The 19,215-nt window shown below is 16.8% G+C and overlaps 7 protein-coding genes across 7 annotated transcripts in view; 5 read left to right on the forward strand and 2 right to left on the reverse strand.

Annotated features, from left to right (window-relative positions):
• The window catches only part of PADL01_0820300 (protein kinase 1), a gene marked incomplete at both ends in the record, with an annotated part of 2,796 nt that extends 837 nt beyond the window's left edge, over positions 1-1,959 (forward strand). The window contains 2 exons of the mRNA XM_028681550.1: positions 1-1,282; positions 1,421-1,959. The exon at positions 1-1,282 is cut by the window's left edge and continues 837 nt beyond it. Of these exons, the coding sequence (XP_028537917.1) occupies positions 1-1,282; positions 1,421-1,959 (1,821 nt within the window). The remainder of the gene's footprint in view (positions 1,283-1,420) is intronic.
• Positions 1,960-3,077: 1,118 nt separating this feature from the next.
• Positions 3,078-3,656, forward strand: PADL01_0820400 (conserved Plasmodium protein, unknown function; the record flags this gene model as incomplete). Its single annotated transcript, XM_028681551.1, has 1 exon — positions 3,078-3,656. The coding sequence occupies one exon, from the start codon at positions 3,078-3,080 to the stop codon at positions 3,654-3,656; it is 579 nt and encodes a 192-aa protein (XP_028537918.1).
• Positions 3,657-4,042: 386 nt separating this feature from the next.
• Positions 4,043-7,175, reverse strand: PADL01_0820500 (ATP-dependent RNA helicase prh1, putative; the record flags this gene model as incomplete). Its single annotated transcript, XM_028681552.1, has 3 exons — positions 4,043-5,083; positions 5,241-5,534; positions 5,904-7,175. 3 exons carry the CDS (start codon positions 7,173-7,175, stop codon positions 4,043-4,045), a joined length of 2,607 nt encoding a protein of 868 aa, XP_028537919.1.
• A 3,887-nt stretch (positions 7,176-11,062) lies between these two features.
• On the forward strand, positions 11,063-11,706 carry PADL01_0820600 (conserved Plasmodium protein, unknown function; the record flags this gene model as incomplete). Its single annotated transcript, XM_028681553.1, has 2 exons — positions 11,063-11,131; positions 11,395-11,706. 2 exons carry the CDS (start codon positions 11,063-11,065, stop codon positions 11,704-11,706), a joined length of 381 nt encoding a protein of 126 aa, XP_028537920.1.
• A 1,230-nt stretch (positions 11,707-12,936) lies between these two features.
• On the reverse strand, positions 12,937-13,698 carry PADL01_0820700 (ribosomal RNA small subunit methyltransferase NEP1, putative; the record flags this gene model as incomplete). The annotated part of the gene is made up of 1 exon (XM_028681554.1): positions 12,937-13,698. The coding sequence occupies one exon, from the start codon at positions 13,696-13,698 to the stop codon at positions 12,937-12,939; it is 762 nt and encodes a 253-aa protein (XP_028537921.1).
• A 926-nt stretch (positions 13,699-14,624) lies between these two features.
• On the forward strand, positions 14,625-16,676 carry PADL01_0820800 (clp1-related protein, putative; the record flags this gene model as incomplete). The annotated part of the gene is made up of 1 exon (XM_028681555.1): positions 14,625-16,676. One exon carries the CDS (start codon positions 14,625-14,627, stop codon positions 16,674-16,676), a length of 2,052 nt encoding a protein of 683 aa, XP_028537922.1.
• A 1,560-nt stretch (positions 16,677-18,236) lies between these two features.
• Positions 18,237-18,880, forward strand: PADL01_0820900 (60S ribosomal protein L22, putative; the record flags this gene model as incomplete). The annotated part of the gene is made up of 3 exons (XM_028681556.1): positions 18,237-18,416; positions 18,535-18,666; positions 18,773-18,880. 3 exons carry the CDS (start codon positions 18,237-18,239, stop codon positions 18,878-18,880), a joined length of 420 nt encoding a protein of 139 aa, XP_028537923.1.
• Between the last annotated feature and the right edge of the window lie 335 nt (positions 18,881-19,215).

Here is a 19,215-nt window from a genome sequence, read left to right on the forward strand (position 1 = left end):
ATAAATAATATATGTTCTTGTCATAACATTAGTGATTTTATTAAAAAAAGTTTTCTGAATGAAAATCAAATAAAGATATATTTGTATCAACTAATAAGAGCCACATTATATCTTCATAGTCTTTGTATAACTCATAGAGATATAAAACCACAAAATATACTTATTTTTTTAAATAAAACAAATAAAATTAAAAGGAATAACACATATATAAATAATAATAAATGTCTTATATGTATACAAAATAATTTTAATATTCAATATATAATGAAGAAAAAATATAATAATCAATTCAACATGTTTGAATTTAATAAGGACATGAATCAAAATCGTGATCAAATATCTAATGTTGTTAATGAATCTAGTTGTAATAAATTATCTAATTATAATAATCAATATAATGATGATAGCATATCGAAGAGTGAACAACATTATTGTGATGAAATAAACAATAATGATAATATGAATGATCCAAGTTGTAACGTATCAAATATTAAAAATAATTTACATGATAACAGTAAGAAAGAAAATGACACTATAAATAATATACAATGTAATGATACTTTTTCTTTAAAAAATAAAAAACAAGATGATTTACTTGTTTGTAAAAATAGTGATAAAAAAAATGATGTAATTGTAGAACAAACACAATTATGTGGTAAGGATAAATATGAAGGAATTACAACTGGTTCAAATGATTATAATAAATATGATAATTATTGTAACAATAATAATAATTTCATGAATACAGATGACTGTTCATCTAAGAATAATTTACGATTAAAACGTTTAGTAAGTATGACAAATTTAAATGAAAGAAATTATTATATGATAATAAATGATAATAAGGATAAGATATGTGATAAATCGTTAAAATACGATGATGATGTAACAAATAAAAAAAATAAAGCAAATATAGATAAATCAGAGAATGATAATAGTTTAGAAAATAAGGTTACTCAAATGACATCACAAAGTAATAATAATAGTGGAGATGATCATAATGATGTTAATGATAATTTTAATGATAATGTTAATGATAATGTTAATGATAATGATGGTGATGATTTTAATCATGATGATCTATCTGATCAACAAAGTTTAGATAGCTTATATATAAATAGCCTAATGTATAAATATATAAAATTATGTGATTTTAATACCTCTATAAAATTAAAGGAAAATTATAAATATTTCAGTTATGTCTGTTCGAGATATTATAGGGCACCAGAATTATTATTCGGTTCAAATTATTATAGTCAAGCAATAGATACATGGTCAATAGGTGTGTTGAAAGAAAAAAAAATATATATATATATATATATATATATATAAAAGCATGTATACATATATATTTATACATATATATATTTTTATATATTCATTTATTTTCATATATATTATAATTCCCTTTTTATGTTAGGATGTGTTATGGGGGAGCTACTTTTAGGGAAGCCTTTATTTTTAGGTGAGTGCGCATCAGACCAACTAGTAGAAATAATAAAAATTTTAGGAACACCCAATGATGAAGATTTTTTATCATTTAGAAGTGTATATAAGAATATAAAATTTCCAGATATTAAACCTATAACATTAGAAAAGGTTATAAGTCATAATTGTTCAAAAGAAAGTTTAGATTTATTATCAGAATTATTACAATTTAATCCACAAAAGAGAATAAAATTATGTCATGCACTTTTACATAATTATTTTGATGATATAAGAAATTTAAAAGTATTTCATAAAGATATCAATACATTCCAAAAATATAAATTACCATATAATACAAACTGTTTTAATTTTACAAAAGAAGAATTATTACATTTTACAATAGAAGAAAGGAAAATATTAATACCTCAACATGTAAGACAATATAAATCAGAAGAAGTAATGCAATATATTGACATGACTCCTGATCATTTTGATAAACTATATCCAAATAAAATACACTTAACATGTTAAACGAAGCACAACATGAATATGTATAAATATATATATATATATATATATTTATATATTTATTTATTTATATTTTTATGACTTCTTTTAATTAATGTAACACATGTAAAATTTTTGAATTCTTATTTATTATATATTCATATATATTTACTTTTATATATATATTTTTTTTTTTTTTTTTTTGGTTCTTTGTTCTTCTCAATATGAACACACATAATTTGTAAATAAAATTTATTTTAATTATTATGATTTCATTTTTACTTTTTTTGTGATTAATAATAATACACCTTTTGAAATTTTATTTTATTTTACATATTTTTGAATTTGTTTATTAATACATACAATTTTGAAAACGTCAAAAATTTTTATTTCAAAAAAAAAAAAACATGCTCTATAAATATATTATTATATATAAGGTTATATATAACAAAACTTCTGTTTTGCTTTTTTATGAATTATAATCTAAAAATAATATTATAAAAAGCCTATTCAGATTATTTCAAAATACATATGTTGTATGCATATATTTATTTGTATTAAAAAAAAAATAATAATAAATAATACAAGGACATAAAAAAAAATATATATTCATACAATATAATGTTTTAATATGTTGTATCATAAATATATAAATGAACCTACAAATGAATCATTTCAAGAATTTTAGATATAAATAATGAAAAAAATAAAATAATAAATGATATTGTAAATAATGTAATATTTATAAAATATATAATGAAATAAATATTATATATATAACAATATGTATACCATTATATATTAATAAAAATTATTCCCCTTCATTTATATCACATAAAACATATATATATAATATATATATTAATATATTTATAGTATTATATTTTTTTTTAATATGTTTAATTATTCATATATGAAATATTATAAATATGTGCTAAATATAAAATAAATAAATAAATATTACATATATATATTTTTTTTTTTTGTATATAAAAAAACTTCCTGTTTTTTTAATATATATATATATTATTTATATTATTTCGTTTTATTTATTTTTTTTATTTTTTTATTTATTTTTTTTATTTTTTTATTTATTATTTTTTTTTTTTATTTTATTTTTTTTTATTTCTTTTCATTACATTATGGAAAGAAATGCAAATAAGTTTGTAGGAGGTAAATTAAAATTAAAAATTAAAAAGAAAAAGATAGATAAAAAGAAAGTAAGCAAAGAAAAAGAGAAGGATATAGAAAATGAAGAGAAAAATAATATAGTAACTGGAAGTGGAAGAATAGTAACTATCAAAAATACAATTCAAGGATTTGAAACAAATTTTATAGAGGAATTAAAAGTAGGATATGAAATTATTTTAGAACATCCTACTAGTTTACAAACCGAAAAAAGAATTGTTACTTCAATCTTAAGTAATAAAACTGTACTTGTCAATGAAGAGTTTACAAGTGATATTAGTACGACCTGTAAATTTTATATAAACAAAATAGAAAAAAATAATAAAACAATTCAAGACAATACGAATGATAATAATAATTTGGAATATGCAAAAGTTATAGAGAACAAAAATAAGCATGATGTTATTAAAATAAGACAGAAAGTAGGTTTATGGTCTTATAAAACAGTTGATAAAAAAATTAAGGGTAATATGACAAATGAGCAAAAATTAGATGAACGAGTTAAAAGTGGAAGAGATAAATTCTGTTGGTAATAATAAACACTTGTCATATGAAATATTGTGAAAATGATAATAAGGTTATACATATATAATAATATATATATATATATATATATATATATTAATAAGTTCATTTTTAGTTATAACTATAAACACATTGTTTTGTAATATAATTTTTTTTTTTGTCAAACATTATAACAAATTGTTATTAAAAAAAATAAAATAAAATAAAAAATTTAAAGATAAACCAATAAATATAAATATATATATATATTTATGTTCAATTTGATATATGGGAAAAATTTATTTTTCATAAAAAAAAAAAATAACAAAAAAAAATAAAAATAAATAAATATATACATATATACATTTACATATAACCTTTTTTATGTTAAACTATTAATGAGTAATTTTTTCTCTTACGTTTTGGCTACTTGAAATTTTGATGATACATATTTCAATAACCAGTCTGCCTCAATTTTCGTCACAATTCGAGCATACAATCTTCTTGTTTGTACAATATCAGAATAAAATATAAACGTTGGTTTAATATAAGAGTTAAAAAGAGTTGATGATGGGTGAATTCTTATTTTTGTCTTATTAACCAAATTTATATATACATTTGTATTTGATGTTAATTTAGCTATATTAAAAAAACATGCCTTACATAAACAAATTAAAATTTGATCCCATTTATGCATATGTAATTTTTTTGGTATTTCAATTTTCATTTTATTTTTCATAATTTCTAATAATTGTATTTTTATTTTTTCTACTTGATGTAATATTTCATTATTTAAAGCATATATATTACAAAAATGTTTTTTTTCTTTAATATCAGCTTCTTTCCATAAATAAAAAATATGTAATAATGTTAAATGATCTCCATCTGGATGGATAAGTTTTCTTCTTGCAACATTAATTAATTTATTTTTATCATTGATTTTTTTTTCTTCTATATCTTCATCATTATTAACATTATTATTATCATCATTATTATCATCATCATTAACATGGTCGTCATCTTGTTCAAGATTATTATTTTTTCCTTTTTTTTTATCATCATTTTTTAAATTGTTTATATTTTCCTTCGAATTTTGAACAGAATTCTTATGCACACTTTTTTGTTCTTCATTATTATTATTTTTTTTGTTCAAGGAATCATTATTCATGGTATTCAAATCTTCATAAAAATTATAATTCAAAAAAATGCTGTCACAGTTAAGTAGCGCTATAATTGTAGCTATTTCATCTATACAATTAAATTCTATGGAACATAATAATATATTAGCATATATAGGATTTAAAGGAAATAAGCACAGTTTTTTTCCCAAATCAGTTAAGTTATTATTCATATCGATAGCGTTTATTTTAAAAAGCATTTTGGCTGAATGTACAAAAAGTTCCTTCCTTGGATTTTCCGGAAAATTGAATTCAAGGGGGTTATTAATATTCATGGCCTAAAAGAAGTAAACAAGGAAATACCACGAAAAAAACATGTATACACATATATATATATATATATATATATATATATATATATATATATATATATATATGTATGTATATATATACTTGTATATATTCAATTGAATATAGTAATATATCGTTTCTCACCTTTAATTCCAAATATATTTGAGTCAAGTCTGAACGGAAAATTTCAGGTATTAAAAAAGGATTCATATTCTCATACTCCTCTTTTGTATATATTCGATACACCTGTCCTGGAGCTTCTCTTCCTGCTCTTCCACTCCTTTGAATTGCAGAATCTTTAGATATTTGCGTCACTCTTAAAACGTTGCTTCCCCTATTTACATCAAAATATTTTATTTTCACTTTTCCGCTGTCGATTACATATTTTATATTCGGAATGGTCACTGATGTTTCTGCAATGTTGGTACTTAAAATTACCTGACATGTTCATAAAAAATTAAAAAATAAATCAATGAATATATGGAAAAATATTGTTAAAAAAAAAAATATATATATAAATAAATAATATATATATATATAAACACACATATATATATATATATATATATATATATATTATGAAATGCAATATAAATTTTATTATAATATATTTGTAGGTAGCTTTTTTTTTTTTTTTTTTTTTTTTTTTTTGTTCATAAATTTATGAACCGTTCAGAATTTTTATAAAATATATATATATATATATATATATATATACAGACATATAATATATATTTTATAATATCCTTTTTATATTATAACAAGTTGAACATATTCCTTAAGTACATAATAATACACAAATTTTACCTTCCTTGTGTTTGGAGGAACAGGGTCAAATATAATTTTTTGTTTTTTATTTGGAAGTGATGAATATAGTTGTAAGATTTTCATATTATATATTTTATCAGGAATTATTTCCGTATTACCAAAATGAAAACAAATTTCATTAAGTATATGATCATTGGTATTAAATTTATTATTTATTTTATTTTGAAAATCATTTTGATTATTATAATTATTTCCTTCTTTCATTAATTTATTTAATAAATTTCCTTTATATATTATTTTTAATTTTTCTTTTAACATGATATTTACCATTTCGATTTCTTCTTGACCAGGTAAGAATACTAAAATGTCACCCAGATTTTTATCTTCCGTCTTATTTATATTTTCATTTATGTTGTTCATAGAGTTGGTATCTGTCTGTATATTATTCTGTTCATCTATTTTATTTGTATGGTCTGTTTCGTTTGATTCATTCAATTCGTGTTCTTTATTCACTTTATTTTTTTCATCTGATCCATTTGATACATTTGATATATTTGATACATTTGATCTATTCTCTTTATGATCATCATCATTTTCAAATTCTGAGGCATATGTAGTATTACCAAAATGTATCTGTAATATTGTACTTACAATAGATAGAATATAATCTTCTACATTTTTTCTAGGATAATATATTGTAATTTTATGAAGCTTATGAGGGATGGTTATAATTGGTGGGTTGTTAAAAAATTGATTAAATATGTTTATATCAAACGTTGCAGACATTAGTATAATTTTAATTTTTTTTCTTTTTTGTAACAAAATTTTTGTATAACCTAATAAGACATCAGTTCTAATAGATCTTTCATGGATTTCATCTAGAATTAAAAATTTATATTTTTTTAATAAAGGATCATTCATGATTTCTCTAATTAATATCCCATCTGTTACAAATTTTATTCTAGTTTTATCAGAACAAACATTTTTAAATCTTATAGTATAACCAACATAATTACCTATATCACCTCTTTTCATTTCTTTAGAAACCCTTTCAGCAACACTAATAGTTGCTACTCTTCTTGGAAGAGATATTAACATTTTTTTTTTTTCCTTCTTTTTTTTTTTTTCATCATTTTTATCTTTTCTATTATCATATTTTTTCTCTTTTTTATCAAAAAATATTTCATTTATTATTTGAGGAACTTGCGTGGTCTTTCCACAACCTGTTTCTCCTTTTATTATAATTAATTTATTTTTTTTTATTAATTTTTTAATTTCATGTTTGTATTTTAATATGGGTAATTCAATCATTTTTTTTTTTTTTTTCTTTTGTGAAACTAAGTGATGATTTTTTTGTTCAGGGTTTTTCTCAAAAAAAAAAAAATATATATATGTATATTATATATATATATTATATATTTAATTATATATAATTTATTCAATCATTTATCCAAAATTAATTGTATTGTCATTTGATTATTAACATATATATATTTTTTATATGTTTAACTCTGACATTGTTATGACACAAAAAAATAAAAAGATGTTTTATTAATATATATATATTTATGTATTTATTTATTTATATGTTAATAAATAATATTTTACGTAAAAAATATAATTAAGGAAAATAATTAAAAAATATGTGATCTACATATATGTAATATATATATTTATTATTATATTATATTTTTATATGTATAGGAAAAAAAAAAAAAAAAAAATTTCATAATGGATATTTCTTCTTTATAACAAATATTATATAGAATATATGACAACTGGGTTTATTAGTAAATTTTTATAACCTTTCATGTTTGTATGAAGAAAAATATGGTACATATGAATATTTATTTTTTTTTTTTTATTATAATTGTTTAATATATTATATATATATAATATATATTATATATATGTATATATATATATATATTCATTTATTCTATATATTTAAAATAAAAAAAAAAAAAAGGTATAATTTTATATTAACCTAGAACAATTATTTTGTATAATTAAAAGTATTATATATATTTAAAAATTAATATATAAAAAAATGATCTTTTATATATAATATGTTCCTTAGTGATGTTGTAAAGAATAAATTATTAAAAAGGAATATACATACATATATATATATATATTTTAAGTACAATATTAGGATGTCCCATTATTTTTATATTTATAAAAAATCCAAATAGATAAAATAATAATTATAAAAATTTATAAAAAAATAATCCTCATTTTATTTTCATTTTATGAAACCTTAACAAGGTTCCCATTGGAGAAAAATAAATAATAATAAAAGAAAAAAAATAACCTTTTAAAAAATTTTTTTTTTTTTTTTTTTTTTTTTTAAACATGGGAAATAATTAGAACAATTTTATTTATTTCTACACAAAAGTAAATAAGGAAGGAACTTATAAAATAATATATATATATATATATATATTTATATATTTATACTTTAATAAATAAAATAAAACATATTTTAAAAATATTTAAAAATATTTATATATATACCATACACTTAATTAGTAAACACAAATACAAACATCGAACTCTTAGATAATACAAATATTATTATTTTAAAACATATGGAAATTAAAAAAAAATATATAAATATATATTTATTATGGTAACAAAATAAGTAATAATATTAAAATAATATATTGTAACATATATACAATATGTACAATATAATATATATATATATATATATGTAATTGTGTGCACTAGTCAATTTTTTAAATTAAACCTTGTGTGTAAGAGAGAAAAAAAAAAAAAAAAAAAAAATATATATATATATATATATATATATATGTGTATATAATTATATATATATTAATATTACTTTCTATATTCATATATTTCATATATGAATTTCCTTTTTTTTTTTTTTTTTTTTTTTTTTTCAATATCATTTTTATATATATACTTATGTATAATTATAACCCTATTAGATAATAACACAGGTAAAACAAACACTGAATTTTATAATATATATATATATTTATATATTTATATATTTATTTATATAATATTATATAATCCCGTTAATTATGAATAATTCAAATTAACAAATTAGGTTATTATTAAAAGAAAAAAAAAAATTGAATGAAATTAATTATATAAAAAAAATTTTGATATTGTATATTATATAATAGAGTAATTTTATTTTATATAGAATTCTTTAAAAATTTTTCTCTTCTGTTTTTTTTTTTTTTTTTTGTTCTTTTTTCTTTCTACATAATATATTATATATAATGATTGCATGTTAATATAATGTATAGATTAAATATTATATTATATATATATAGATTGAAAGGAATAAAAACCTAATGTTATATTTAAATGTATATATATATTTATATAATATATTATATTTATATATATTTGAAGAAATTATTAAAAAGAAAGGTTAAAGGTTTCTTTCAATCATTTAATATATAAATAAAATAATATTACATATATAATATATATAATATATTATTATATTATTTTTATATATATATATAATTTATAATTTTCTTTAACTTTTTATAAGAAAACCCTTTCATTTCAATATTATTATTTGATCTGCCACTCTGCATGGTTTTTTCTTTTTTCTTTTTTTTTTTTTATTTTATTAATAATAAAAATTAGAAAAAAACATATTTATATATAGCGCTAATCTTTTTTTTTTTTTTTTTTTTTTTTTTTTTTTTTTTTTAGTAATATAATAATATAAATATAATTATTATTATATAAAATATATATATTATAAAGTTGTACCATTACATAATTATAATATATATAATATAATAAATATATTTTTATTAAATTTTATATAAATATATACTAAAAATGTATTATTTTATAACCATATAAATTTATAATAAATATATATGTATATATTATATTATATATATTATATAATACTAAAATTAATATTTATTTATATAAATGTAATATATAATATATAATAAATATATTTATATTATAAATAATAATTATTATAATTATATAATATATTGATAAATGCATTTATTTATATATATATATAATATATAATATAATAGTATTTATTTAGAACAAAATAATAAATATTAATATTTAATAAGTTAATAAATATTTTTATTTTTATTAAATAACATATATTTTTTAAATGGTTAGAAGATTATAAAAACCAAAAAATAAAAATATATTCATATATATATAATATTATATAATATATATGTAATAAAATAATATTTATTATTGTATAAAGCAAAGAGAAAAATTTTAAATATATATAATAATTTATATTTATATATTTTTATTGCATTATTATTATATATAAAATAATCCTTCATATATATATATTAATATATATATATACTCAATTATATATTAAAAAAAAAAAATACCATATAATAAAATATATTATATATATATAAATATATATATATTTTAAATATTTTCTTTTCTTTTTTTTTAATTGTTTATATTATATATAAAATATATTATATATATATTATATATATATATTTACTGATATTATAAAAAATATAAATTTTTTGTTTTAAAAAGTATATTTTATAATATATATATATAAATATATAAATATTTTATTGAAATGTTTTTGTACTAATTATCATGTTTCTAATTAAAAAAAAAATAAAAGAAAAATACAGAAATATAAAATATTTATATATATTATATTAATATTCATGTATTTTTTTTTTTTTTTTTTTTTTTTTTGTTTGTGTCTTTGAAAAAAAATAATAGTATTTTCATTGCTATTCAAAATAATTTATATTTGTTTTTATTAATTATATATAAAAAAATATATTTATATATATTATATATGTTATTGTAATATATATATATATATATTATATATATTTCTTTTTTTTTTTTTTTTTATATTTGTATTTTTTTTTTTTTTTTTGAACCATTATATATACAGAATAATATTATAAATATAACTAATTAGCGGTTTTATTCTGAATACATATTTTTATACTATTTATTTTTTTTTTTTTATTTTTTTATGCAAGTACATATGAAAAACATAACAAGAAGATAAAAAAAAAATTATAAATTTTGTTCTTGAGAAAAAAAAAAAAAATAATAATATTATAAATATATAAATATATATATATATAATATATATATATATATATAATATTATATATATATATAAATATAAAATATAATATAATATTATAAAGTTTATCAAAATGACAAAAGTTAATAAACCACCCGTTACAGTTAATAAAATCAAGAAGCCTAATTCAAAAGAAGAAGAAGTAAGAAAAAAAAAAAATAAATAAAAATGAAAATAAAAATATGATGATATATATAAAATATATATATATATAATATATTATTATATACTTTACATATATATGTTTAAAATACATACGTGCAACCAGACGAATTATGGAATGCATAAGATAGTTATATTATATATATATATATATATATATATATATATATTTTATATTTATTTGTATATATTATAATTATTTCTTATATTAATTTATTTAAATACTTGTTTTTTATTTTGTAGGAAATAAATCAACCTGTCAAAAAAACTTTAATCGCAAAAAATAATAATACTCCTACTCCTACACCTGTAAATAAAGTTGTTAAAAAACCAGATGAAAAAGTAGGATCTTCAAATACAGAATCTCAAAAAAAAAGTGATGGCACAGATGATAAATCTAAAAAGGATGGTCAAGGTGCTGATAAAACAAAAGCCACAAGTGCAGATAGTAAATCTAAAAACAATGATGATAATAAATCGAATGTACAAAAATATGGTTATTTCTCATGGTTATGGAAGTATTTTCAACCCAAAAAAACAGAAGTCAAAAAATAATTTAAACATATAAAATGTAAAATATAAAATAGTCACATTATAAATAAGTATATAATATATATGTATATATTAAATGGATTCAAATAAAAAAAAAAAAGTAAAATGAATGAATAAAAAAAAAAAATGTTCAAACTTCAGGCATATATATAACACATATATATATATATATATATATGTATGTATAAATATATATTATTATATGTTGTCGTTGTTTTTTTTGGGGGTACATTATATCCTTTTATTCTATTCTATTTCTTTGTTCTACTACAACCCCTTTTTATTGTAACATATTAAAACAAAGTATATCCTTTTGGATATAAATACAGTGTAATATATATATATATATATATATGTATATATGTATATATATTTATTTTATTAATATATTTATATTGTTACCATTTCTTTTGCTTTTTCTTTTTTTTTAACATTATGTTTATTTACATAAAATATTATTTTCATGTGTTTATATTAATCTTTTTTTTTTTTTTTTTTTTTTTTTTTTTTTTTATATATATATGTATCTTCAGATTTATATCTTTATTATAACATTTATATTTTTCTTTTTATTTTTATATATTCATTATTATTCCGTTTTAAATTTTTATTTTATTTTATTTTTAAATATTCTTATTAAATGTTGCTTTTTTAGTACCGTATAAAAATAGACAAACAAAAAAAGAAAAAATAAATAAAATAAAAAATAAAAAATAAAATAAACAATTTTTATTTAAAATATGAATCAATTAAACAAAAGCATATCAAAGTGAATAGTTTTTTTATTTTTTTTATTTTTTTTTATTTTTTTTTTGGAGGGGGGAAGAATATCATTCATTTATGTTTTTAAAAATGAAAATTATTATATGTACCTACAAGCATAAGAAGTGATATGATAAATGGGGTACATTATGAATAAAGGTTCTTTTAATATATTGCATTTAAAATATTTTTTATTTGTTTAAATAATATATAGTTTTAAACACAAACACACAAAAAAAAATAAATATAATAAAAAAAAAAATAATAAAACATTTAAAAAGCAAAATATGAGTATATATATATATATATATATATATATATATACATATATGTATTAATTTTAATTAACATAAAAAAAAAAATTAAAATAAGAATAATTTTTGGATATGCAGAAAATTTTAAAGTATTAAATATATTTAATTATTGACAATAATATATATACATATATATATATATATATTTATTTTTTTGTTAAAATAAATTCCATAGATTTTCAAACTCTGAACATATAGATGTACAACACATAGCTGCACTTAAACTAAAATCGGAGATAGAAATATTATCATCTAGTATTTGTAATTTCATTGTAGGATTTGAATATGCTACAGCTCCTATAAAGAATGTAACAGGTTGATTTGTATTTTTAAAATCTTTGATATAATTATTTAATTGAACTTTTTTTCCTTTTAAAGACAATCCTATTTTATATCCATTTGTAGGTAATATATTTTGTAAATCGTTTTTTATAATTTTTAATAAATAAATATTTTTTTCATGTGCTTTAATTTTATATTTTCTTAAAAAGGTAACCATTAAAGATTCAAATTGTTGAAATGTTTTAGGTATTTTTAAATTTGAAGATACATAAAATAATTGATTATCATGTGTTTTTATATATATTTGTAAATATCCATATTTATTTAAAGGACTTTCTAATAAATGTATTAAACATTGATGTAATATATCAGGTCTGAAATTTTTTATATTTTCTTCATCTACTTGTTTTTTTTTTAATATATTTTTATGTTTCCTACTATTAGCTAATTCATATATATATCTTTTTACTTCAATTAATTGTAAACATGCTCCTTCTAAAATTATAATAACTTTTTTTTCTTTTTTTTTCTCATCATCATCTTCCTCATAATTATTTTCTTCACTTGAACAATCTGATAACAAAAGGGCTTCATTCATATTACTACTATTTTCATGGTCTTGTTTGTCCGTCGTCATATCTTTCGTTTTTTTTTTTGAATTAGTTTCTTAAAATTTTTTTTTATAAATTCATTTATATTATATCCTTTAAAAAATTCATCGTAAGGATGGTTTTTTTTGGAGTGTTTTAATAAACTTTTGTGGAATATATTAAAAAAAATAATAAAAAAAAAATAAGTAAATAGTAAAAAATATAAGAAACTGTTAATACATAATATATATATATATATATATATATATATATGTATATTTTATATGAATTGTAAATATTTAAATATTTAAATTCAATATTTATATATTTAATTAGTAGTAACACATAAAATATAAAAAAATGAAAATAACAACATTAAAAGTAGGTATATATATATATTATATATATATGTAAATATTTTTTTTATGTAATTATATATATATATAATCATTTATGAATTAAAAAAATAATATGAAATATATATATGTACATATATTTATATATATATTAATATTATTATATACGTATGAGTATACCGTTATATAAATTTCAAATTATATATATATATGCTAAAATAAAATATTATCTTAAGTCCATTAGGATTTAATTATTTTTTCAACATAAAAAAAAAAAAAAAAAAAAAAAAAAAAATTATACATATTATAATATATATATATATAATATATTATATATATATATTAAAAAAAAAAACATACATATAAATATATATATATATATATATATATATATATCACTTAATAGTAACCCAAAATAAAATATATTTTTTACCATGTCATGATCTTTTATTATTTATTCATGGATAACCATTTTATTTTTTTGATAAGCTCGAATAAATATTTTACCTTCTGCTCTGCAAACGTAAAAAAAGATCTGAGTTATTTAATGTACCAGTGAGAGCTAATATAATCTTATTTTTATAATTTTTTAAAAAAAAAAAAAAAAAAAAAAAAAGATGGCAAACAATGGAAATACCAGACTTTATCATCTAAAAGCTTACCATGAACTTCGTATAGTGACACTTGAAAAATCTACAAAATATAATGAGAAAGAAGAATGTATTAAAATCCGTGTATTGTCAAGTAAGAATATACATCATAAAAGTAATGATAAGAAAAATATGAAGGATAATATAAATTATAGTGCTGAAATATTTGGTAAGGAATTAATAATAGATAAGGAATATACATTTGGATATAATGAAAAGTTTTCTATATATACATATACTGGTTGTTATATACAAATAAAAGGAATGACATTACAAGAATATGAAAGTAAGAATAATACAATGAAAGAATATGTATCTCTATGTTATATATTAGATGCCTATCGTAAGTTAGCAAAAAAAAAAAAAAAAATAGGTCCTAGAATATTAATAACTGGAAATAATAATTCAGGAAAAAGTTCAGTATCTTTGCTTTTATTAAATTATGCATTGAAATCAGGATTTAAACCATTATATATAGAGACAGATACTAAAGCTAGCTCTGATAAGATAGAATTAAATCGAGGACCTGGTGTTATCAGTTGTTTTAAATATGATAATATGAATAATATAGAAAATATGTATCCCATGGCAGGTATAAATAAAACAAGCATAAACACAAACACAAACACAAACATAAACACAAACACAAACATAAACACAAACATAAACACAAACATAAACACAAACATAAACACAAACATAAACACAAACAATAATAATAATAATAGTGGTAACACGTTTGATTTAATTAATAATAATAATATGTTTGACTCATACATGAAGTATTCATTAGAATATTTTTTTGGATATTATGATATTAAAGAAGATATAAACTTATATTATCATCTAAACGAATGCGTAAGTAGTTGTATATATCTAATGTTTTTAAATAATATTAATAATCTATCAGCTGATTTAAGAAATTACAGTAACGAACAAGAACATATATGTTCCTCAGGATTTATATTAAATGTCCCATCAGAAGCAGACCATGATATTATAAAAAATTTAATTGATATTTATAATATTAATATTGTGATTGTTATAGATAATTCTTTTTTACATTATTCTTTAAAAGAACATTATCATAACGTTAAAGAAGATGAACAGGAATATAATAATGTGGATCCACAACACAATTTGATTAATGATAGAGATAAAAAAGGTAGACCATCAAAGAGATTATCTGAGCAAAAATCATTATATGACATGAATGTTGTTAAGGATACTAGTTTGAATTATGATAAGCGCAATTCAATTTATTTTAATAAGAATAAGGATGAGGAGGTTTTATATGATGGTGAGAAAAATGAGGAATTAAAAACAGACGATTATAATAATATAAACATGAATAATAAAAAGGATAATAATATATACAATATAGAAAATATGTATAGTTATTATAAAGAAAAAGATGATGATGAAGATAAGAAAAATATTCAAATTATTGGTATGCCAAAATTTGAAGGTGTTATACCTTCTGATAATAATCGTATAAAATATTGTCGAAATTTATGGTATTATAATTATTTTTCAAGAGATATAAATATAAATAATTATCTTTTTAAAAAAAGTCATATAATATCATTTAAATATAGTAGAACTAGTTTTATAAAACTAGATACAAATCTTGCTGTACCTTTATCAGCTTTACCATCTGATTGTAGAGATATAAAAAGAGAAAATGTATCAGTTAGTTTTTATAATGGAAATGTAAAAAATCTAATGAACTGTATTCTAGCAGTATCTTATTCTAAAGATTTCTCATATGTACATCTTATTAATATTGCTGCATTAGTACATGTTCAGGGTATTAAAGAAGTTGAGCAATCACAACAAGAACAAGATAATCAAAAAGAAAATATTAATTCTTATGATAATAATGATCAAAATAATAATGAACACAATCATAATCAAGTTGATTATATTTTTGATATATTATGTCCAATATATATAACATTGAAAAATTTACCTCCTTTTTTTATAATACCTGGAAATATAAGGCAAATGAAATTCTAAACACAAAATTAACAATTACATTAAAAATATATATATATATATATAAATGTATTTATGTCGTAGTTATAACATGACTTATTTTTTATATTATAATTTTTTTTTTTTTTTGTTGTCATAATGACATATTTATTTGTACATGTATTAATTTTTTTTTTTTTTTTTTGATGAGTACAATTAAATTTTTGTGTTACTTAAAATAATATAAAGATATTTTTTTTGTTTATATATTTATTTTCTTTTTTTTTTTTTTGTGAATATATTTGATTATAAAAATTTTATAACCTAATTAATACGTATGCTAAAGGAGTAAAATTACTTATATATTAAACTATAACGTTTTGTTTATAATATAAAAAAAAAAAAGAATTCATTTAAAGCATTTTTTATATTATAAAAGCCTCAAAATTAAAAGTTTTCTAAATAATTTTTTTTGTTTTTATAAGGTTTATTTGAAGAGACAAAATGATTAATAAAAATATAATATATTATATATATATATATATATATATATATATATATATATATATATATATATTATTTTTATATTTATATATTATTTATTATGTAAAAATTATTATGCGTTAAAAAAAAAAAATTGGGTGACTTAAGAGGTTGAAGGGGAAAAAAGCCTTAAAAAATTAAACAAGGCAAAAGGATATATGCATAATATTATATAATATATATATAAATATATTATATATATGTTTTATTTATATATAATTTTTTTTTTTTTCTTAATTGTAATAATAAATAAATACATAAATATATTATATTATAAAGAATAATATATCAAGTTGAAAAGGCTGCTTTGTTTCATACATATATTTATTATAAAGTATAAATATTGCCAACATATTATTAATTAATTATAATACTTATATATTATATATATATAGTAAATATTATTATAACTATGTTTCTTTTTTTATATTGAAATTAAAATATAATTATAAATATTGAAATGTTGCTTATTATTTATTTTATATATTAATAAATATTTTATATATATATACTACAATATTATATATATATTATAATAAAATATTGATAAATAAACAAATATATATAAACATATATATTATATATATATAATATTATTTTTAATACACATTAAAAATATACCATTTTTTCTATTAAGAAAAAAAAAAAAATAAAAACATTTTCCTTTTTTTTTTTTTATGATAAATTTAAGAAATATTAAGCTTTTGTTTATATATTTTATTATTTTTATAATATATATAAAAAAGTAAATATACTCTTATCTATAAAACAATATTAATATAATATAATATAACAGTTTGAAGAGATTTTAAAAAAAAAAAAAATAAAGATTATTATTTTATCATTATTTTGAAAAAGAAAAGAAATAATAAATATATATATATATAATATTACATATATATGTTATTTTATAGATTTAAAAGAAAAAATAATATAAGAAAAATTAATTTTTTATATTTTTCATAAGATTAATATAAATATATTATATTTATATATTAATTATTATATTTCCTTTTTTAATATTTAAAACAAATATATAAAAATATCTTTATTTAAAAAATGGTGGCTAAAAAAGATACTACAAAAGTTTCAAAGAAACTTAAGAAGAAAGTTGTAAAGAAAACAAAAATTGTTAAGGGATTGAAAAAACAAAAGATGAATAAAAGTACTAAAGGAATTAAATATGTTTTGGATTGTACCAAACCAGTCAAAGATACAATTTTAGATATAAGTGGATTGGTAATATAAATGAATATATAAATAAATAAATGAATATATAAATATATATATACATATAAATATACATATATATATATAATAATAATATATATATATATTGTTTGTTTTATTTTTATAGGAACAATTTTTCAAGGATAAAATTAAAGTTGACAAGAAAACAAATAACTTGAAAAATAAAGTTGTAGTAACATCTGATGAATATAAAATCTATATTACCGTCCACATACCCTTTTCTAAAAGATACATAAAGGTAATATAAAAATGAAAAGAAAAAATCTTTATACTTGATAAGTTATTAATATATTATATATATATATATGTATATATTCATTTATATATTTATTTTTTATTTTCAGTATCTTGCAAAGAAATATATTAAGATGCATCAAATACGTGACTTCTTAAGAGTCATAGCTAAAGGAAAGTTAGCCTACGAATTTAAATATTTTCAATTAAATAATTAAAATGAAATGATATATATTTGAAGACAATAGAAATGAAGTAATATTGCTCACATGAAAAAAAAAAAAAAATAATATACCTATATATACATATATATTATATGTATATATGTATATACGTATATTCATTTTTTATATACTTTATTTTAATTTTTGAATTAATTAGTACATTTTTAAGACTTGTTATTTTTATACCATATATGTTTTTTTTTCTTTTTTTTTTTTTTTTTTTTTTCCCCATTAAATTTCTAAACACATTTTATTAAATAAAAAAGAAATAATATCATTTTTATTATAATATAAAAATAAGTGTTATTTTTGTATATTCATTGATAAGG

The sequence above is a fragment of the Plasmodium sp. gorilla clade G2 genome (assembly GCF_900097015.1).
Source record: "Plasmodium sp. gorilla clade G2 genome assembly, chromosome: 8".
Classification (NCBI taxonomy): domain Eukaryota; phylum Apicomplexa; class Aconoidasida; order Haemosporida; family Plasmodiidae; genus Plasmodium; species Plasmodium adleri (nom. inval.).